We start from the raw sequence: 21,032 nt of genomic DNA on the forward strand, positions 1-21,032 counted from the left end.
GTTTTACTTTAACACACTGTTCATTACTGGACAGAGCGCTTCATCCACAGCTCGATAAACCTTGCAGCTTGGGTCATATGGCACTTCCGCACTGCTCCAACTGCTCAAAGAAATTTACCTTATTACTTCAATCACTCTAGACATGAAGACAAAGCATATCAAGTTAAAAGCAACATGGAATTTGAAAGATAGATAGATAGATAGATAGATAGATAGATAGATAGATAGATAGATAGATAGATAGAGAGATACTTTATTAATCCCAAGGGGAAATTCACATAATCCAGCAACAGTATACTGATACAAAGAAACAATATTAAATTAAATAGTAATAAAAATGAAAAAAATAAAAAATCAGACAATAACTTTGAGTAATGTTAGCATTTACTCCCCCGGGTGGAATTTAAGAGTCGCATAGTGTGGGGGAGGAACAATCTCCTCAGTCTGTCAGTGGAGCAAGACAGTGACAAAAGGCTGTCACTGAAGCTACTCCTCTGCCTGGAAATGACACTGTTCAGTGGATGCAGTGGATTCTTCATGATTGACAGGAGTTTGCTTAGTGCCCGCCGCTCTGCCACAGATGTTAAACTGTCCAACTTTACTCCTACAATAGAGCCTGCCTTCTTAACAAGTTTGTCCAGGCGTGAGGCGTCTTTCATGTTTATGCTGCCTCCCCAGCACACCACCGTGTAGAAGAGGGCACTAGCCACAACCATCTGGTAGAACATCTGCAGCATCTTATTGCAGATGTTGAAGGATGTCAACCTTCTCAGAAAGTATAGTCGGCTCTGACCTTTCTTACATAGAGCATCAGTATTGGCAGTCCAGTCCAATTTGTCATCCAGCTGCACTCCCAGGTATTTATAGGTCTGCACCCTCTGCACACAGTCACCTCTGATGATCACAGGGTCCAAGAGGGGCCTGGGCCCCCTAAAATCCACCACCAGCTCCTTGGTTTTGCTGGTGTTAAGATGTAAGTGGTTTGAGTCGCACCATTTAACAAAGTCCTCCTCCTGCCCACTCCTGATGCAGCCCACAATAGCAGTGTCATCAGCGAACTTTTGCATGTGACAAGACTCCGAGTCATATTGGAAGTCTGATGTGTATAGATTGAACAGGACCGGAGAAAGTACAGTCCCCTGCGGCGCCCCTGTATTGCTAAACACAATGTCAGACCTGCAGTTCCCAAGACGCACATATTGAGGTCTGTCTGTAAGATAGTCCACAATCCATGCCACCAGGTGTGAGTCTACTCCCATCTCAGTCAGCTTGTCTCTAAGGAGCAGAGGTTGGATGGTGTTGAAGGCACTAGAGAAGTTCAAAAACATAATTCTTACAGCACCACTGCCTCTGTCCAAGTGGGAGAGGGATCGTTGTAGCATATAGATGATGGCATCCTCCGCTCCCACCTTCTTCTGGTATGCGAACTGCAGAGGGTCGAGGGCATGGCGGACCTGAGGCCTCAGGTGGTGAAGCAGCAGCTGCTCCATGGTCTTCATCCGATGTGACGTCAGAGCAACAGGCCGGAAGTTTATTTATTTATTACATGAATAATAATATCAAATAGAACAAAGATTAATAGAAAATAATATTGATAGTAAAGTCTGGATATACTGTATATAGTCTTTAAAAAAGACTTAAAAAAGTAAAGATGACAAGGATGAATGTTGCAGGTGGCTTGTGATCTTGCATTTGATGCTTTTCTGATGATCAGATGGAAATGGCTGCACATTGCTGGTGCCCTCTTCTGACATCGCTCTGTTCTCTTCTGGCCCCAATAAAATCCCTAAAAATGTGTCCTAATCTGTCCTGTCTTGCTCTTAGAAACCAGCTTCCCTCTGCATGCAGTACATCCCATGCTATGCGCTTATGGAAAAGAATACTTTTCTCTATCATTGTCTGGTTGTCTTGACCTATGTCCAGTGCTGATGCAGTCCCATGGTCTCTTTTAGCAGGATTCTGATGCTTGCTTCTGGTCTTAGTGTAAAAACTTTACTGCACACAAATCAGTTAAAAACAAACAGTACATTCAGCTTAGTATAAAGTCTATATAATTGGATGCAAGAAAGTATTTTCCTGGCTTTCACTCATATCAAGTCGGATGTCCTTTTTTTCCAGCAGCCATTGTTTCTCATTTCCTGGATGTTTTCCCCTGACTATTAATCCAGACCCTGTTATCAGATGTAATTATTAACAGTGCTGTGACTTGTCATACCTTTTCCATCTAGCCTAGAGCTCTTTAACTATCACTCAGGCTTAACAAATATGTGTCACCTATCTTTCTTCCTGCTTTGGTGCTCATATAGCAAAACCCTTAAAACTACCCTACCCAATAGCTTTCACCTCAGCCCACTATTTAGATTTCTACTCCTTTGTTCTACATTCTGAGCGCTAGAAACTGGATGGTAAGCCATTGCCTTCCATATTCTTATTCCCTGATATAAATGTGCTGCATGAAATTAATGAATAATGTCATTCCATCTAACTGCTTAAATGGTCATTTTCCATCCCAATTAATTCAGTTGCAAAAGGTTTACAGTTGACTTTGGCTGCTTTTTATTCTACTATCTGCCATTTTTCATACCAATTGTTGCATCTGTCCATTACTAAACAATCACACCCCATATTGTCACTTACTTTCCTTCATTACTACATGCAAGTAGCCATCATATCATAACAGCTATTTTCTTACTTTGTACACTGTCTCTCCAATATGAATATTTTTCCTCTACAGCACTAATCAGCATAGGGACTTTGAAAGGAGTGCTCACAATAACCAGCTTCATTTCTACTGCTGTTGCTGGATGTTTCACTACCCTTTAGCCTGTAACAGCTATTCACCTTTAAAGTTATCAGGATTAATTTTACTTCTGTTCTAAATTTCAATCAAAGTTATAAAAAATGTGCCTTTACTTAAAACAATTGTCATATTTGTGCAGGTCTGCACTATCACTCCTCTTCTCTCAGTTGCAAGGAACCACCTTTCAAACGCTGGCTTCAGGGGTTTTCTTTCTACCTCTAACTAAAATCTAAAAACTGTTCTTCCCCTTGCTGTTCTTTGCTCTTGCAAGCTGCTCTCACCAAGACACTCACCACAATAAAACACCTCTGTCTGTTTTTCCTGCGCAACTAGCAACATACAGGAATGTCTGCTACCTGTCCCATCAGCAATCTGCTCTGCTAAAAGCTGCACGCTACTGTGCAATATACAAGCTGCACGCCCTTTACTCTTAATAGAAGCGGCTCTCTTATCAGCAATCAGAAATGAGAGTGCAGCAATCTAAACTAAAGGGTGACAGTTCTCCTGCATTTCTATCCCTTTTCTCAGGGTCAAAAGACCCCACAATTAAAGCATGTACTTTAACACTGAGCGATTGTTGCTTAATCTGTATGCCACTTTTCTTTATCATCGCTATGCATACTGCTTGCTGCTGGCAACATTTTTGCCAGGTATTTCTCATCTCCCTTGCCTCCTGATCTAATTGCTTTATGGCGATTAACCATACACAACCTGTTTGACCAGCAGACAAGTGTAGGTTTTCTTTTTTAGCCACCTTTGCCTCTGTTTTACACAGAGATGTCTTATCTCTGTCTTTGACTAGCACCGCTGCTGACTCAGCCCTCTGTGGAGAGAGCATAACAACCTCTGACTCTGCCTCTCTGCTGCTGCTTTGTTTAATGTTGCTGTTAACGTTGCCATTGCGGCTGCTACTGCCTCATTTTTTAGTGGAGAAAACACAGCTGTAACGGCTGATTTTACTGTACAACTAAAAAACTTTAGAGATGCTGTTGATGCAAGCTGACATGTGCCTGCTGAATGCCAGCATGTGTTAACAGCATATTCACCACCAGCAGATGATCCATACCTGACTTTAAAAAGGAAATCATCATAAAAGTACAATACATGATTATTTCAGAATCCTGCCGACTACGCCAATTGTTTTGTCTTGGTAGAGTTCTGTATTACTCTGCTTTCCCCTTTTGTATTATTAATGTGTAGCCATTGTCAGAATGCCTCAGATCTCACAGATTTACCACTATTTATAAGGCATTGTAGTATATAACTTCTCCACACCTTCCCCACTACATTTATAACCTCAGGCAATTAGTGTATTAAAAGACAAGCATTAGTTAAGTTACACTTTAAATAATGTATTATTGATAATATTCATAAATTATAGCAATGCAAAGTATAAGTGAATATTGGCAACTATACAACCTGATAAATGCTAATGTCTAGTTTCAGGCGGCACACAGACTTGTTTTTTTGCTTAAAATGTCTCTAGTTAAGGCATCATTTTTGGACAACTTTCTTCAGAATATGCTGCATTGCCGCTCATATCAATAATGTAACACTAATATTACGTTGCTTTGTCTAAGTTACAAGTAAAGACATATGAAATATTTATCAACTTATATAAAAAATTTAACAACACAACATGAGTCTACAAAGTTAAAATAATTGAATGCATAAATAATATAATAGAGCTATGATAAGCAACTTGTTCAATCTAATTCAATGTACAGTACAGGCCAAAAGTCTGGACACACACTCCTCATTCAATGTGTTTTCTTTATTTTCATGACCATTTCAGGTGACTACCTGTTGAAGCTCATCGAGAGAATGCCAAGAGTGTGCAAAGCAGTAATCAGAGCAAAGGGTGACTATTTTGAAGAAACTAGAATATAACACGTTTTTTTGTTAAGTACATAACTCCACATGTGTTCATTCATAGTTTTGATGCCTTCAGTGAGACTCTACCAATGTAAATGGTCATGAAAATAAAGAAAACACAGTGAATGAGGAGGTGTGTCCAAACTTTTGGCCTGTACTGTATTTCCAGTTAATTTTGAAGTCATTTTTTTACCTGTGACATGAATTAAAAAAAAAAAAGTCCCTGCAATTTTTTGGGTCTCAAATGATTAATTTTCTGAGAGACAAACTCGGAAGTGATGATATCATTTAAAACACCTTTGAGCACTGGCCATCATCTGCTGTTCACTTCGCAGATGTCTTGGCCCTTTGGCTTGTACTGTAGCTGCTTCTAATATTTATAACGTTGCATCTGTCTGATGAATTAATTTTGAATAATTTCACAAATGCAGGATAGATATCAGAAAAATAAATAGCAACACCATGGTCTGGCATGTGGCTTTGAAATGTGCATGTACTGTTTTGATTCTTGAACTACGTTATGCCAAATTTGAAACTTTTACAGTTAAAATATTTCTTCACATATTTAAAAGGTTGCATATAAACAAGGAACTAAATGTGTGTGTAATTCTTAAGGTTCATAGCTACCCTTTATTTTGCATTGATAAAAAAAAAATGCCGCCATAACTAAAGTGCCACCTTAAGCAATCACCTTTTCACCTCAAGCACGTGCCAGCCCTGGACAGGAGTAAATGTGGTTTTTTTGACACAATAAATTTGTGAAAGGACTTGGGGATAATTATTTCTGTTTCCTCTTATTTTCTTCTAGCTATTTTTTCCCATGAGGCCAGCTACTTTTTCACATAGCTTTTGCAAAACAGTTATTCTGTATTAACAATAACAACAAGGCAAGATATATTCTTTAATTGATATAATTCAAAATTGATCTGTTATTCATGAAAAATTAAACATTCCACATTTTGATCATGCACTGGTAGAAATGAGTTATTGGGCCACATTAATTTTCACAGTTTTATGACAAGACAGATGCTTCTGTTAAATTACAGCTGAGATTTACCCAAATGAAAGGTTTGGTCAGATTGACTCAAAAAGTATTTACACTCGCATATCTAATAAATAGGTTTTACCGTGACGTTCAATGGCCATTGCAAAGGGTTCAATCACATTGGGTGACCTTGATTTGCAGTTTTAAAAAATGCAGACTCTTTTGCTAAACTGCAGTTTAGTTGAACTGAAAATTTCACAAATTAATTACATCTAAAAGTAACAAAAGCAGTAATATTCTTAGACCATTTTCATTTATGAATTGACCTTTATCCAAAATAATACATTTATAAAAAAATTATTTTCCCCAAGTGTTATCTTACGTAATGCAAGAAATATAAAAAAACCTTAAACATAAAAGTATTTAAGTCTTTAAAAACAAAACTTTGCAAATCAATGTAGAATGATTTTGAAACACATGCAGTAAACAAAGACATGCACTAAAGACTCTTCTTCAGCATTACAAAAAGAACACAAATCAGTTTCTCATTTTTAACGTAAGAAAGTACAGATTAAATGGAGAAAACCTAAGAATAATGTGAATGACATATTTTTAAGTTGTGTGGAGTTTGCATGTTTTCCTGGTGTTTGTGAGGTTTTCCTCCCAAAGACCAAAGAAGTGCAGGTTAGGTGGACAGGTGATGCTAAATTGTCCTTGATGTTGCGGTGCACGGCCGTGACCCATGCCCAGCCCGGACACCCCTTTGTCATTAGATCCGGGGGAGTAGCCATGGGAGCCACGCTACGTCCCTCTGAAACTTTGTTGGCAGCCTCCGCCAGGGGGATCTGCATAGAGTTGCATGGCTTAACGAGCCAGTCTGGTTGGGAGCGCAGCCACACCCGGAAGTTCAGCCAGAAGTAGGTCAACATGCACCTGCAGCACTTCCGGGTGGGCTATAAGAGGAGCCTGCATCCGCTACTTAAGGCACTGGAGTCGGGAGGAGGACGATGAAGCTGCCCTGGGAGGAGTGGAAAGAAGAGTGTGATTTGGGGTGATTTTTCTTTGTATTTTGGGATTGTGTTGTGTCTGTGGGGTTCACGGGGAAGATGTGCCCCACAGGTGAAGAAGAAAAATAAATCTTTTTGTTTATTTTGCCCGTGCCTCTGGTGTCAGTCTGTGTCAGGTCGGCGGTATCCAAGCACCAATCTCACAATGTGTATGTGTGTGTGTTTTCACCCTGTGATATGCTGGAAACATGTTCATGAACTCTTCCTGTCTTTGCTTCACATCCAATGCTTTATTGGATGGCTCTATCTCCCCTGCTACCTTGTTCTCACTTAGTGGGTTTTGAAAAAAGACTATCAGATGGATAGGTATTTTTAACCTTCTTATTACATATCTTATTGTTGAATTCCACATAATCTGTTTGTTGCTAAGCTATACCTCATGAGCCTCTACATCAGCAACAGTACAGTGCATGTCAGTTAAACTCAGTGCTACACTACTCATTCATCTTTAGCGAGGACAGCCCCAATTTGAACAACTGCAAACAATCTTCCCCCTGGAATAATAAAGTCTGCCTAACCCATCTAACAGTACTCTGGGAACTGAAGATGGGTCTCCAGACCATTCAAACAAAATTGCGCACTACTGAGGCCATAGAAATTGTGCAGTGGGTAGTTCTTCCATCTAATTTATCTTATGCCAAATCTGTGTCAAGACTGCACTTTCTCCCCATGTCTATATGGGTTTCCCACCAAATACTTTATATTTCCTCCCTACTTGCTGGTTATGTTGACTGGTAATTCAGAATTGTACCTATGGGAACATTGAGTATTGTGTGTGTGTATGTGTGTGCAGGTGGCCCTTACAAGGAAATGACAACCTGTCCAGGGCTGTTCCTCGTCTTTTACCCAGTCCCGCCAAGGATAGGCCCCACCTCAAATCTGATGTGGATGTGTGAATTTTGTTATGTTAATAACTTATCTACCTGTTATCTTACACAAAATTGACTTGAGGGAACGGAATTGTTTATTAGTTTTTAAGTATGATATGCTACAATTTTTGTCTTGTGTGTTAAATAATTATAGTTAATTAATTAGGGATAAAAATTTTATGAAGGAGGGATATTTTATGTTTAGTTAACTACAGGAAACAGTAGTTATACAATGTTTGTCATTTCTACTTTAATCTGCCTACAAATTAGAAGTAAATTCAGTTCAATTTACTTTACAGGAAACACGCTGTTATTTTAAAACCTAGCAACCTATACAATATAAATCATTTATAAACCTAATGCATTGTAAATGAAATCCTGAACAAAAACATTCTGCGGTATGTATAAGATGCATGCATCTGTAATGTTATTTAAAAACTAATACTTTTCTTTAAGCATTCAGATGACAACTTACAGTAGGAAAGAAAATAAAATGCTCTAGTCCAGCTTTTGTAGGTCAGATAGCCATTCAGTCTCACTACTAGCAGTCGGCAATGCATAAGGCACAGGCAAGTTTTGATAATTCCAGCAGAATAAGAGAATCTGACATAGGATCCCTAATCAGTGATGATACATCCATTCTAATGTTATGCTTCAAGATTAAGATGAAAATTGAGAATAAAAATGATACAAGTACTTCTGCTGGACACAGAAAGCAAATTGTGAGTTGTAAATACTTAGATACCAATCAATATTTACCAATTCAGTCCAGCCATTCCACTTATTATATGTTATGGTCCAGCATATGGCATTTTGATGTATCTGACAATTAATAATTACAGGGCTGAAGCCTGCCTTAAAAACAGAGATACAATTCAGAAACAAAAGATTCAGAATAGCTATGGCTAAGGTGCCGGTTCATTATAGAAAACAATGACACACATGTCCACTTACTCTGTGACATTTTACACATTCCATCCAATGTAATTGCATTAACACTACAAGAGTTTCATCTGAGGACAACAGATTCTTCCCAAAATTTCAAACTGTACACCTAAAGTACTCAGTGCGGTCAAAGTGCAATGAAGTGGCAGCACTATCTGCTACTCAAATGTGTCACAATCATTCCAGTCTCTCTAATTCACTTATTCATGAAGTGACATGTGAACTTAAAATAATGCATACCTGTTTATCTAATAATTCCATGCACCCTGTTTTTTGTAAGGACATATGTTTTGTTGGTTTCAGGTTACATGCATTGGACATATTATTGGTGCAGTTGTTGCAGATACACAGGAGCATGCAAACAGAGCTGCCAAGGTTGTGAATGTTGCATATAAGGAGCTGAGCTATATTATTACTATTCAGGTAAGTGTTAAGGAAACAAATGTTGCTGCTTTGAAGAAATACACTGATCAAAAAAATAAGGGGGCACTTAATCATCAGAGTCTAACACAAAGTCACTTAAGCTTTAGGGATATTAATCTGTCCAGTTAGTATGCATAAGTGATTGTGAATTAACTTCAGCTGCTTTGGTGCAAATGAAAGTGACAACAGGTGCACTGGAGAGGCGAAGCATGAGAACCCCCAAACAGGGAATGGTATTGCAGGCGGTGGCAACAGACAATTGCTCTCTCTATATCCTTCCTGACTGATTCTTCTCTAGTTTTGTATTTTTCTAATGTCCTTGTCAGTACTGGTAGCATGAGGTGGTACCTTCAGGTGATTCAGATTGCACAGGTATTCCAGCTCCTCCAGGTTGGCACATTCATAAGTGCCATCACAAGAAGGTTTTCTGTGTCTCCCAGCACAGTCTCAAGAGCATGGAGGAGACACCAGGAGATGGGCCATTACATGAAATAAGCTGGATAGGGCCATTAGAAGGGTATCAAACCTGCAACAGGACCAGTATCTCTTCCTTTGTGCCAGGAGGAGCACTGCCAGAGCCCTACAAAATTACCTTCAGCTGGCTACTGTACTGGTGTGCATGTTTCTGAAAAGAATTATCTGTCAAAAGTTGCAAGATGATTGACTAATGGCTAAAAACTGTTGTTACTCTAAAGAAATGTTTACACAGAATACTAACAATGAAATATGCACATTGTTCTATGACCTTTACTTTCACTCACACCACACATAAATGCAAGCAAAATTACAGTGGTGTTCAAATAAATCTCATGTCACATAGACTGATTTATTATTGATATCTAAGAAAATGTCAAAATGAAAACAGCAAGCTCACCTAAAATGTACTATGGCAGCAACATAAGCCATAAATCTAGTTACATTATTTGGAATATTTCCTGAATGTGAGTTACATGTAATAATTTATTTATCTATTTATGTATTTGTTTATTTAAAGAACTTCAGAAAAAAGCAAAATTTCCACCTGGAGACAGATAATAATAGTAATAATAATAATATAATAATAATAATAATAATGCAGTTTATATAGATAAAGTTCTCTATTTATTTACGGTATATCGTCAGACAATGTAGACTAGTAATGTATGACTTTGTTGTTATTCTCGATGTATACTTTTGTTTGTGGTATTCTAATTAAGGAAGATGTCTGATATTATTGAACCTCAGTGCATCACTTTCCACTGTAATTGTCTTTGAAATGAGTATGCATGCTTTATCTTTGATCAATCAATTTCACATAAGGGTTGGTGTTTTTCATAAGCCTGTCTGTATTAACGTAAGTCTCCTAATGTAGGTATGAGAGTTTATCAGTATTCAATACCTTCAATACCATTTTTACCAAGATGTCTTACTGTTTCAGTTGATTCCTAAGAACGTATCTTTGTATGCAGAGAAAAATTGTGCAAGCTATTTTTCAGAACACTGTTTGAAATACTTTGACATATTTCTTAGCTTGCAATTCACAGATGCAGTTTTACAAAGATGTGTTACCTTTTTTCTGCAGCATTAAGTAGTAGAACACAACAATACATTTTACAAAAGTAAACTGAGATAATGATGTCAGTTCTTATTGTATACTATATATATTCCACAGATATAAAATTATTTTATTAATTTTTCAGTTTATCTTTATCAACATGTTTATAGATCAGCACTTCATTTGATAACATAATCTTAAATAAATACTTCCTAACACATCCTAAATGCTGGAGTATGTGAATTTCCCCTTGGGATTAATAAACTGTCTATCTATCTATCTATCTATCTATCTATCTATCTATCTATCTATCTATCTATCTAATAAGTGTAAAACTTCAAAGGGAGTATTTCATAATATAACGCAATATCCTAACTAAAATCTGCTTATTCCAAGTTAGAGTCTTGGGGGGCTGGAGCCTATTCTGGCAACATTCGGTGCAGAGTCATTGCAGGGTACACTTATGTGGGCTAGTTAACATAATCTGAATGTCTATTTGGATCTGGGAATAAAACGTACAAAGACACAAGGTTAGGGATAAAGACAGTTTAATTCTACTGTCTAATAAAGACAGTTCAATTCTACTAAATTTATATCTGTATAGAACTTTTCAAACGAGTGCAAGTGGAGAGTGCTATGACAATGTAATTACAGACTTGACTAATTACATAATTAGTACATAAAGACACAAAGTAGTCTGAAAACCAGTCAGCTTAAATGGAGCCCATAACATTCTGTCCATTAATTAACTGGTGAACTTCAGCCACTTGACAATGTGGGAGAGGGAAACAAAAACTACAGACAGCACATCCTTCAAGAAAAGAGAGTTCTGGACGGTCCACAGCTGATTATAATAGAGAATGTCAAAGAAAAAGTTGACATTTACAGTTCCGGAGGCCTAGGCAAATTGATGTCACACTCTTTTATAGCATTCTGCAATACAGTCTGTGCTGGAAGGACTAATCTGATGAAAAAATTTTTCTATCCATGGATTACAGAGCTCCCAGTATCCCCAGGTGTCTTTTCCATGTGCATGGTGTGACGGATGGCCAAGACACATGCCAGGCCGGGACGCCTGGAAGGACCGTGAGAGGGACAATAACAATAATTCTTTGCATTTATATAGCACTTTTCTTACTACTCAAAGCGCTCAGCAATTGCAGATTAAGGGCCTAGCTCAAGGGCTCAACAGAGCAGAGTCCCTATTGGCATTTACGGGATTCGAACCGGCAACCTTCCGATTGCCAGTGCAGATACCTCCCCTGGACCACAGGAGGGCCTCCGCCAGGGGGGCCCGGACAGTTGTGGAGCCCTGGAGGCCAGCACTTCCACCACACCCAGAGGTACTGGGGGGATTAATTCCAGGGACACCCGAAATGCTTCCAGGTGCTCATACAGCATTTCCGCCACACCAGGAAGTGCCGCCAGAAGTTCATCAGCGAGTACCTGGAGCACATCTGGGTGAATATAAAAGAGGCTGCCTCCCTCTATTGAGAGAGTTGAGTCAGGAGGAAGAAGGCGAAGCTCGGGAGGAGAGGTGGAAAGTTAGAAGGAGAAGTCCGAAGAGGAGAGAAAGGACTGAACAAAAGGTGTTTGGTGCAAGAGCATTGTGTTGTGTTCCAGACTGAATTAATTAAAACGTGTATGTTGGAACGTTCGGTGTCTGTCTGTCTGTGTCCGGGGCTGGCTTACCACAATGGAAACAGCTTAGCAGTAGAGCAGTGCCAAGTACCATAGCATGATACCAAGAAAAGATACCGAACAGAGCATAAATGGTAATGGTTCATAATTATTTTTATGCTTATATATTTGACTAACAAACAGAGATGCCATAAGTACAACAAAGTAGTAGCTCTAGTCAGCGTACAGTAGACTAAGGTTGTGAGTCTTCAACATGGATTTAAAAGGTGAGACTGAAGAGGCATCTTTTACGTTAGCAGACAGATTATTCCACAGCTTTGGGACCAGGCAGATCCAAGTAACTATATTCCAGTAATCTTAATGTGCATCACAGGCAAATTAATGGAAGGAATTATTAAAAGTATGATTGAGCAACACATGGCAAGAACAGGAGTTTTAATGAACAGTTAGCATGGGTTCAGAAGAGGGAGGTCATGTTTTACTAACATGATGGATTCTATGAGGAAGCAACAAAAGGATATAAACAAAGCTGAAGATATGGTATTATTTATTATTTATCTTGACACTCAGAAAGCATTTAATAAGGTGTCACATGAGAGATTGGGCATCAGTCTAAAATAAGTGGGACAGGTTGTTGTTTGTACATATGTGTTAAATTGGCTCAGACACAGGAAGCAAAGGTTTATGATGTAAGGAACTATATCAGAATTGGCTGATGTTAAGAGTGGTGTCCCCAGTGGATCAGTGCTATGTATATATATATATATATATATATATATATATATATATATATATATATATATATATATACTGTATATTTACTGTATATATACTGTATATATATATATACTGTATATATATATATATATATATAACAAGCTACTTAAATTTGTAGATGATACCAAGCTAGATGGATTCACAGATAATCTAGAATCCGTTGAATCATTATTGATTTGTGGCAGATTAAATTTAATGTTAGTAAATGTAAAGTACTACATGTAGGAAATTAAAACCATTGGGAGGTCTGAAAATCAAAGTATATCTTATGAGAAGGATTTAGGAGTTGTAGTAGACTTGACTCTATCACCTGCCAGGCAGTGTTCAGAAGCCATTAAGAAGGCTAACAGAATGTTAGGTTATATAGCATGATGTGTAGAGTACATGTTCAAGGAGGTTATGCTCAAGCTTTATAATGTACTGGTGTGGCCTTGTCTGGAGTATTGTGTGGAGTTTTGCACTCCAGGCTACAAAAAGAGCATAGCAGTGCTAGAAAAAGTAGAGAGAAGAGTGACTAGCCTGATTCCAGGGCTACAGCAGTTTACCATGGCTACAGTTTAAACAAAAGCAGATTAAGAGGAGACATGATTGAATTGTTTAAAATTACCAAGGGAATTAGTACAATGAATCAAGACTGTTATTTTAAAATAAGTTCAAGAGCATGGGGACACAGTTAAGGGTAAATATCACACAAACGTTAGGAAGATATTCTTCTCACAGAGAACCATAGATGCATGAAATAAGTAACCAAGTACTGTGTTCTGTGGCCAGTAAAGAAGCCACACAGGAATTTTTCAAGTATGTTTTGATGTATAAGGTAAAGACTGAAGCTATATGACAACTGATTTTTCAAATAATATAGAAAGAAAGGGTACATTTGAAATCAGTCTATAATTGTTTAGCATATGTAAGTCCACCTCTAACTAACTAACTGATTAATGACACATTTAGTTCATCAGGAACTGTACCATTGTTTGTGGAAAATACAAAATTAAAGAAGAGCCTTGAGCCATTGTTTTAGGTGAAAAGTCCTAGATATAAGAAATAAGACTTCATATGTAAAGTGTTAACATAGACCAAGGCACATATAAGACTTGAAACCTTAGCAAGCAAATCAGACTTTACTCTTTCAAACTGTTGTTCAGAGATGCCTCACAACTGATATTGTAATTTCATTTTAATGCAGGATTCATTTATTTGTTTACTTTTAGAATAACATTGTTTTAACCTGATATTTTCATTTGCTGTATATCTGCACTTTTTTCCGGGAGCAATTCAAAGTTGCATTGAAAAAGCTTAGATGAGGTTTTTTTAAATACGCATTCCTTAGGATAAGAAGCCAGTCTCAGACAAATTTTATTTACAAATCAAGTATAAAGAAAAAACACATTCTGAATTAAATGCAATACAATTAAATAACTCGCCCTTCGATTTTATCATTCAGTATTGAAGTACTACAAATCTAGTTGTCATATACTGAATATCACAGAACCTTGATCTGTATCTTAATCTTTCCTCTGCTGATTGTGTTGATTGTGCATTATTATAACATTTTTGTTTAAATAGGAAGCTATTGCAAATAAATCTTTTTATGAACCAATCAAAAAACTTGAAAAAGGAAACCTTAAGAAGGGGTTTGAAGAAGCTGATCATGTATTAGAAGGTATGTGTTATCCAGATATCTTTCATTCCTGTTATGTTAAATGTTCATCAAAAAATGTTTTATTTTTATCCATGTTTGTTTACATATAATGCAGTATGTACATGATTTGCCAAATTAAGTTTTCAGAGTTCAAAACAAATCACCTGTAATTTGGTTTATTTTTCTTGAAAAATTAAAAGTAGCAATTAGGTTTATAAGGTTAATGTAGATGCTTTTTTTCATATTATCCAACAGAAGGGCACTTTAGGTTCTGTGCCAAGATGCTATGTAATTTTAAGGCCTATGAAAAATAAGAAAACATGAAAAAATAACTTTAGTAATAATAATAATTATAATAATAATAATAATGCACTTGATTTGCTATATACAATTTCTTGCATTAAGAATTTTTGATTTTTCAAAAGCTCACACAGAGTGACTTAGTAGTTAATGTCACAAACCCCTCTCTCTTGATGTCAGAAAGGATGCCAAAGTATATAGCGGAACTAGAAACTTATTTAATAAGATCAGAAAATTAGCTTGTGACTACTATACAAATTTCTCACACCCAAGAGTTTCATACTAACATGAAGCATCTGCATTTGGTTGATTCTCTCACCAGACTACTCATTCAGGGAGTTTGAGGGTACCCAAAAACATTTGTGGAGCAGACCTCTTTTTCGCTATTTTACATGACTTGAGTCCCATATGTCTATGGTACCCTTAATAAAAGCAGGTTGAACTGAAATTACATGCAGCAATTAAAGTCAGGTGAAAACTGCAAGATGTCACTCTTTGGTCTCTTTCTGTGGGTTAGATAAATGACAGTTCCAAGTTGACACCAGGTAATTGCTGATGTGTGAATGAACCATTTGATAGGCTGTTGTCCTTTACAGAACTGATTCTCGATTTGTGCTGTCAGGATAATCAGGTGAGGGGAAAATAGTTAGCTTGTAAAGCTGGGATCAAAACATACACTTACTTCATATACCATCCAAACTGATACCAAATTTTAAGAAAATGTTGTTCCCTAATTTGGGTTCCTGAGGTGGTTCATTGTGTAGTGGTTACAGCAATGTGCTGTATCAGTGCATGCTGTCAGCCACCTGTGGTAATTTCTTTATGATGACCCATAAAGAACTGCATGTAAGAAAAAAAAGTGCAAGATCTTTTTCCCATACATGACCATGCAAGCATGGCTTTAATGCTTTCTGATTCTTTCCAAAGTTTCAATATAGAAACATTTGCTAGAAAATGAAACTGGTTCATCCAAAATTTCTCTTGGCTTGAAACATCCATCCATTTTCTAACCCTCCAAATCTGAACACAGGGTCACGGGAGCCAATCCCAGCCAACACAGGGCAGGAACCAATCCTGGGCAGGGTGCCAACCTACCGCAGGACACACACAAACACACCCACCACGACCAATTTAGAATCGCCAATCCACCTAATCTTTGGATTGTGGGAGGAAACCGGAGCGCCCCGAGGAAACCCACGCAGACACAGGGAGAACATGCAAACTCCACGCAGGGAGGACCCGGGAAGCAAACCCGGGTCTCCTAACTGCGAGGCAGCAGTGCTACCACTGCGCCACCGTGCCACCCTGGCTTGAAACACTGTTCATATTATTGATAAATATACAGTTCATCATGCGACCACTCAATGGACTTTACATGAAAGCCATAATAGAATCAACAACTTTCACATGATTCTGATTCTTTCATGGCTGTTGTGCTGATGATGGAACTACAGCTCCAAGACACGCCTGCTTCTGGGTTAAAAAACTTGTATGGTTTCTGGTGATAAAATAATAATGATGTATAGTTTTAACTACTGGATTTGGACTATATAATCTGATACATTCTTCTGCTGATGCTGAATACCAGTTTCAGAATGCAATAATGAGTTATAATTGAATTCAGCATAAGGAGTTTTTTTTTAATTTCAAACATTTAAATTTTTATGCTGTGTGACAGATAGGGGTCGCTGTTGACCCCTGAACCCTCAGACACCAGGTAAAAGTTCCGAAATATTTTAATTTCTTGAATAAAGTGCACTAAGCACCTCCACCTCCACAATACTATCAATACGTAGTCTGACGTATGTTTTGCAAACGCTAAAGGCTGTTGAGAGTTTTTGGTCTGTTCTGTGGTGTGGGATTTAAATAAAAAATTATATTTTGCTCTTAAAAACTTTGGTTTTGGTTGCCGCTACGGAGCCGTGTGGGAATTTCTAAAGCTTTTTTCCCTTTAGAAGATTTTTTTTTTTGCCCGCACAAGAGCAAAAGTAGCTGGTGTTTGGAGGTGCGCTTGGAAAAGTTACTTGTACTTGTACCTGTTCTGGTTCTTGTTATCTGTATTTGAATTAGTATCGAGGAGTCAGGGTAGAAAGCAGCAGTAACTGATATCGGCATTTGTAAATAAATAACCACGTCGTCGTAACAGCGATTCCTTAGTTTAAAGGAAAAGGAAAAAAAAGGCCGCGGCTGACTTCAAAGCAGTAAAAGTGGAAGGCCTAAGGAGTGCGCAGGTAAGCGGCCAGCATTAAGATGCCGATCAGGCACAAGGAGCTGTAGTAGGAGCAAATAAGGCAGTAAGGTTTTATTTATTTGTTTATTTTAGATTAAACAGTCCTTAGCGGTCCAGAGGTAGAACAGTTAAGTGGGCGACAGCGTATTTGGTTCATTAATACGGGGGAATACAAACAGTGCGAGTGAAGAGCTTATAAGGAGCGCAAAGGTAGGAGAAGAGACAGAGAAAAGTAAAGTTAACCTCATAGAAAGACAAACAGCAGGCAGCTGAGAGAGAACAGTACAGGAGCTTAAGGGGAAAAGGTGTAAAATATCTGTAGGAGATCTTAGTGTTACCATTTAAGTTAAGGAGCACCTGAAGGAAGAAGAAATTTTAAGAAAAAAAAAAAAGTTCAGGCAGTTTAGTAATCCCAAATCAAGTTTTAATAATGATGCCAGTGCAATGCAAGTCCTGTTGGATGTTGGATTTTTTAGATGATGGTTTGGAAGAGCCAGTTGTCTATGAGGGCTACATCTGCAAGAGATGCCAGCTGATCCAGCTCCTCGAGCTCAGGGTCACTGAACAGGAGGAGGAGTTGGCTGACCTGAGTTGTAATAGAGAATTGGGAGACTTGGCCCAGATGTCCTTTAGAGAGATAGTGTGCATCCCCAAGGTGGGGCGGGAGGAGATTCCAGACCAGACAGGTAGGTCACAAGGCGTAAGGTAAAAGGTGCACACTGTCCGGGGGCATCAACCCCAGAATTAGAAGAGTCAAACCGTTATCATGTCCTTGTTGAGCTGGACAGTGACTCTGATAATTCTGAGGTGGTAGGCAGGGATGAGGAGCCCCAACGGACCACCTCAAAACCAGTTCCCAAAAAGAGAGAGGTAGTGACAGTTGGGGACTCAATCATTGGGGGAATTAAAGTGCAGGTGGGCTCCAGAGAGAGAGAGTCTCGCACGGTGTGTTGACTTCCGGGAGCACAGGTTGGAGACCTCCCTGGAAGGCTGGATAGGCTTTTGGCCAGAGCGTTGGTGGATCCATTTGTCATTGTCCACGTTGGAACAAATTGAGATTGAGGAGATTAGAAGTCTAAGTAGGACACACCGGGATAAGATTTTAAGTGTGTAGAAAGTTGAGGAGCAGTGGAACAGGTTTAAAAATGTTTTACATGTAATGCAGGACAGATACATACCAAATTTGGAATTAATAGGAAACTAAAAAAAACTCCACGGTGGATTAATAAAGATTTAAAAAGAAAAGTTGCAAAGGAAAAAACGGCTGTATAAGGCATATAAGACTAATGACTGCAAAGTGAATAGTTTAGTGTATGAGAACACGAGGGTAACCATTAAGAAGGATATCAGGGAGTCTAAAAGACAGTTGGAGAGGAATATAGCAGATAAGGCGAAAGAAGACCCTAAGAGATTTTTTCAGTATTTTAATAGTAAAATAACAGTCAAGGAGGAGGTCAAGTGCATCAGGAATAGTAAAGGGGAATTAAAAGATACAGACAGTGAAATAGTGGATGCCCTAAACTTGCATTTTTCTGTGATGTTTACAAGTGAGCAAGTGGATAACCTGCCAGCAGTAAATGCGACTACTAAGGAGGTACTGAGGGATTTGGAAATTGTAGAGGGAGAAGTGCTGCTCAGATTAAATAAGATGAAATCAAACAAATCACCAGGACCTTGTGTTCTTAAGGAGGCTAGTGAGTACATATATAAACCCTTGACACATATTTTTAGGAAGTGACTGCACACTGAAGAGATTCCGGAGGACTGGAAAATGGCAAATATCATCCCATTATATAAAAAGGGTGACAGGGTAGATCCAAGCAACTATAAGCCAGTAAGCTTCCTGCATCACAGGAAAATTAATGGAAGGAATTATTAACGATAAGATTGAGCAACACATGACAAGGACAGGAGTTATTCTGAACAGTCAGCATGGGTTCAGAAGAGGGAGGTCGTGTTTTACTAACATACTGGAATTCTATGAGGAGGCAACAAAAGGATGTGATCAAAGTTGAGCTTATGATATTATTTATCTGGACTTTCAGAAAGCATTTGATAAGGTGCCACATAAGAGGTTGGGCATCAAATTAAAAGAAGTGGGAATTCAAGGTGATGTTTTTAGATGGGTACAGAATTAGCTCAGACACAGGAATCAGAGGGTGATGGTGCGAGGAACCTCATCAGAACTGGCCGATGTTAAGAGTGGTGTTCCACAGGGGTCAGTGCTAGGGCCGCTGCTATTTTTAATATATACAGCGCATCACTTTTTCCACATTTTGTTATGTTACAGCCTTATTCCAAAATGGATTAAATTCATTTTTTCCTCAGAATTCTACACACAACACCCCATAATGACAACGTGAAACGTGAAAAACGTTTTACTTGAAATTTTTGCAAATTTATTAAAAAAAAAAAATTGGGAAAGCACATGTACATAAGTATTCACAGCCTTTGCCATGAAGCTCAAAATTGAGCTCAGGTGCATCCTGTTTCCCCTGATCATCCTTGAGATGTTTCTGCAACTTAATTGGAGTCCACCTGTGGTAAATTCAGTTGATTGGACATGATTTGGAAAGCCACAGACCTGTCTATATAAGGTCCCACAGTTGACAGTTCATGTCAGAGCACAAAGCAAGCATGAAGTCAAAGGAATTGTCTGTAGACCTCTGAGACAGGATTGTCTCGAGACACAAATCTGGGGAAGGTTACAGAAAAAATTTCTGCTGTTTTGAAGGTCCCAATGAGCACAGTGGCCTCCATCATCTGTAAGTGGAAGAAGTTTGAAACCACCTGGACTCTTCCTAGAGCTGGCTGGCCATCTAAACTGAGTGATTGGAGGAGAAGGGAGGTGACCAAGAACCCGATGGTCACTATGTCAGAGCTCCAGAGGTCCTCTGTGGAGAGAGGAGAACCTTCCAGAAGGACAACCATCTCTGCAGCAATCCACCAATCAGGCATGTATGGTAGAGTGGCCAGACGGAAGCTACTACTTAGTAAAAGGCACATGGCAGCCCGCCTGGAGTTTGCCAAAAGGCACCTGAAGGACTCTCAGACCATGAGAAACAAAATATCTGGTCTGATGAGACAAAGATTGAACTCTTTGGTGTGAATGCCAGGCGTCATGTTTGGAGGAAACCAGGCAACGCTCATCACCAAGCCAATACCATCGCTACAGTGAAGCATGGTGGTGGCAGCATCTTGCTGTGGGGATGTTTTTCAGCGTCAGGAAATGGGAGACTAGTCAGGATTAAGGGAAAGATGACTGCAACAATGTACAGAGGCATCCTGGATGAAAACCTGCTCCAGAGCGCTCTTGACCTCAGACTGGGGCGATGGTTCATCTTTCAGCAGGACAACGACCCTAAGCACACAGCCAAGATATCAAAGGAGTGGCTTCAGGACAACTCTGTAAATGTCCTTGAGTGGCCCAGCCAGAGCCCAGACTTGAATCTGATTGAACATCTCTGGAGCGATCTTAAAATGGCTGTGCACCGACGCTTCAAATCCAACCTGATGGAGCTTAAGAGGTGCTGCAAAGAGGAATGGGCGAAACTGGCCAAGGATAGGTGTGCCAAGCTTGTGGCATCATATTCAAAAAGACATGAGGCTGTAATTGCTGCCAAATATGCATCGACAAAGTATTGAGCAAAGGCTGTGAAAATTTATGTACATGTGAGTTCTCAGTTTTTTAATTTTTAATAAATTTGCAAAAACCTCAAATAAACCTTTTTCATGTCATTATGGGGTGTTGTGTGTAGAATTCTGAGGAAAAAAATTAATTTAATCCATTTTGGAATAAGGCTGTAACATAACAAAATGTGGAAAAAGTGATGCGCTGTGAATACTTTCCGGATGCACTGCATAAATGATTTAGATAGGAATATAAGTAACAAGCTGGTTAAATTTGCAGATGATACCAAGATAGGTGGACTAGCAGTTAATTT

The 21,032-nt window shown here is 38.7% G+C and overlaps 1 protein-coding gene across 1 annotated transcript in view; it reads left to right on the forward strand.

The window, feature by feature from the left end:
- xdh (xanthine dehydrogenase) overlaps positions 1–21,032 on the forward strand; it is a 254,547-nt gene that overhangs the window by 119,854 nt on the left and 113,661 nt on the right. The window contains exons 19-20 of the mRNA XM_039748282.1: positions 8,845–8,964; positions 14,483–14,579. Of these exons, the coding sequence (XP_039604216.1) occupies positions 8,845–8,964; positions 14,483–14,579 (217 nt within the window). The remainder of the gene's footprint in view (positions 1–8,844; positions 8,965–14,482; positions 14,580–21,032) is intronic.

This window comes from Polypterus senegalus, chromosome 3 (genome assembly GCF_016835505.1).
Source record: "Polypterus senegalus isolate Bchr_013 chromosome 3, ASM1683550v1, whole genome shotgun sequence".
NCBI classification, from domain to species: Eukaryota; Metazoa; Chordata; class Cladistia; order Polypteriformes; family Polypteridae; genus Polypterus; species Polypterus senegalus.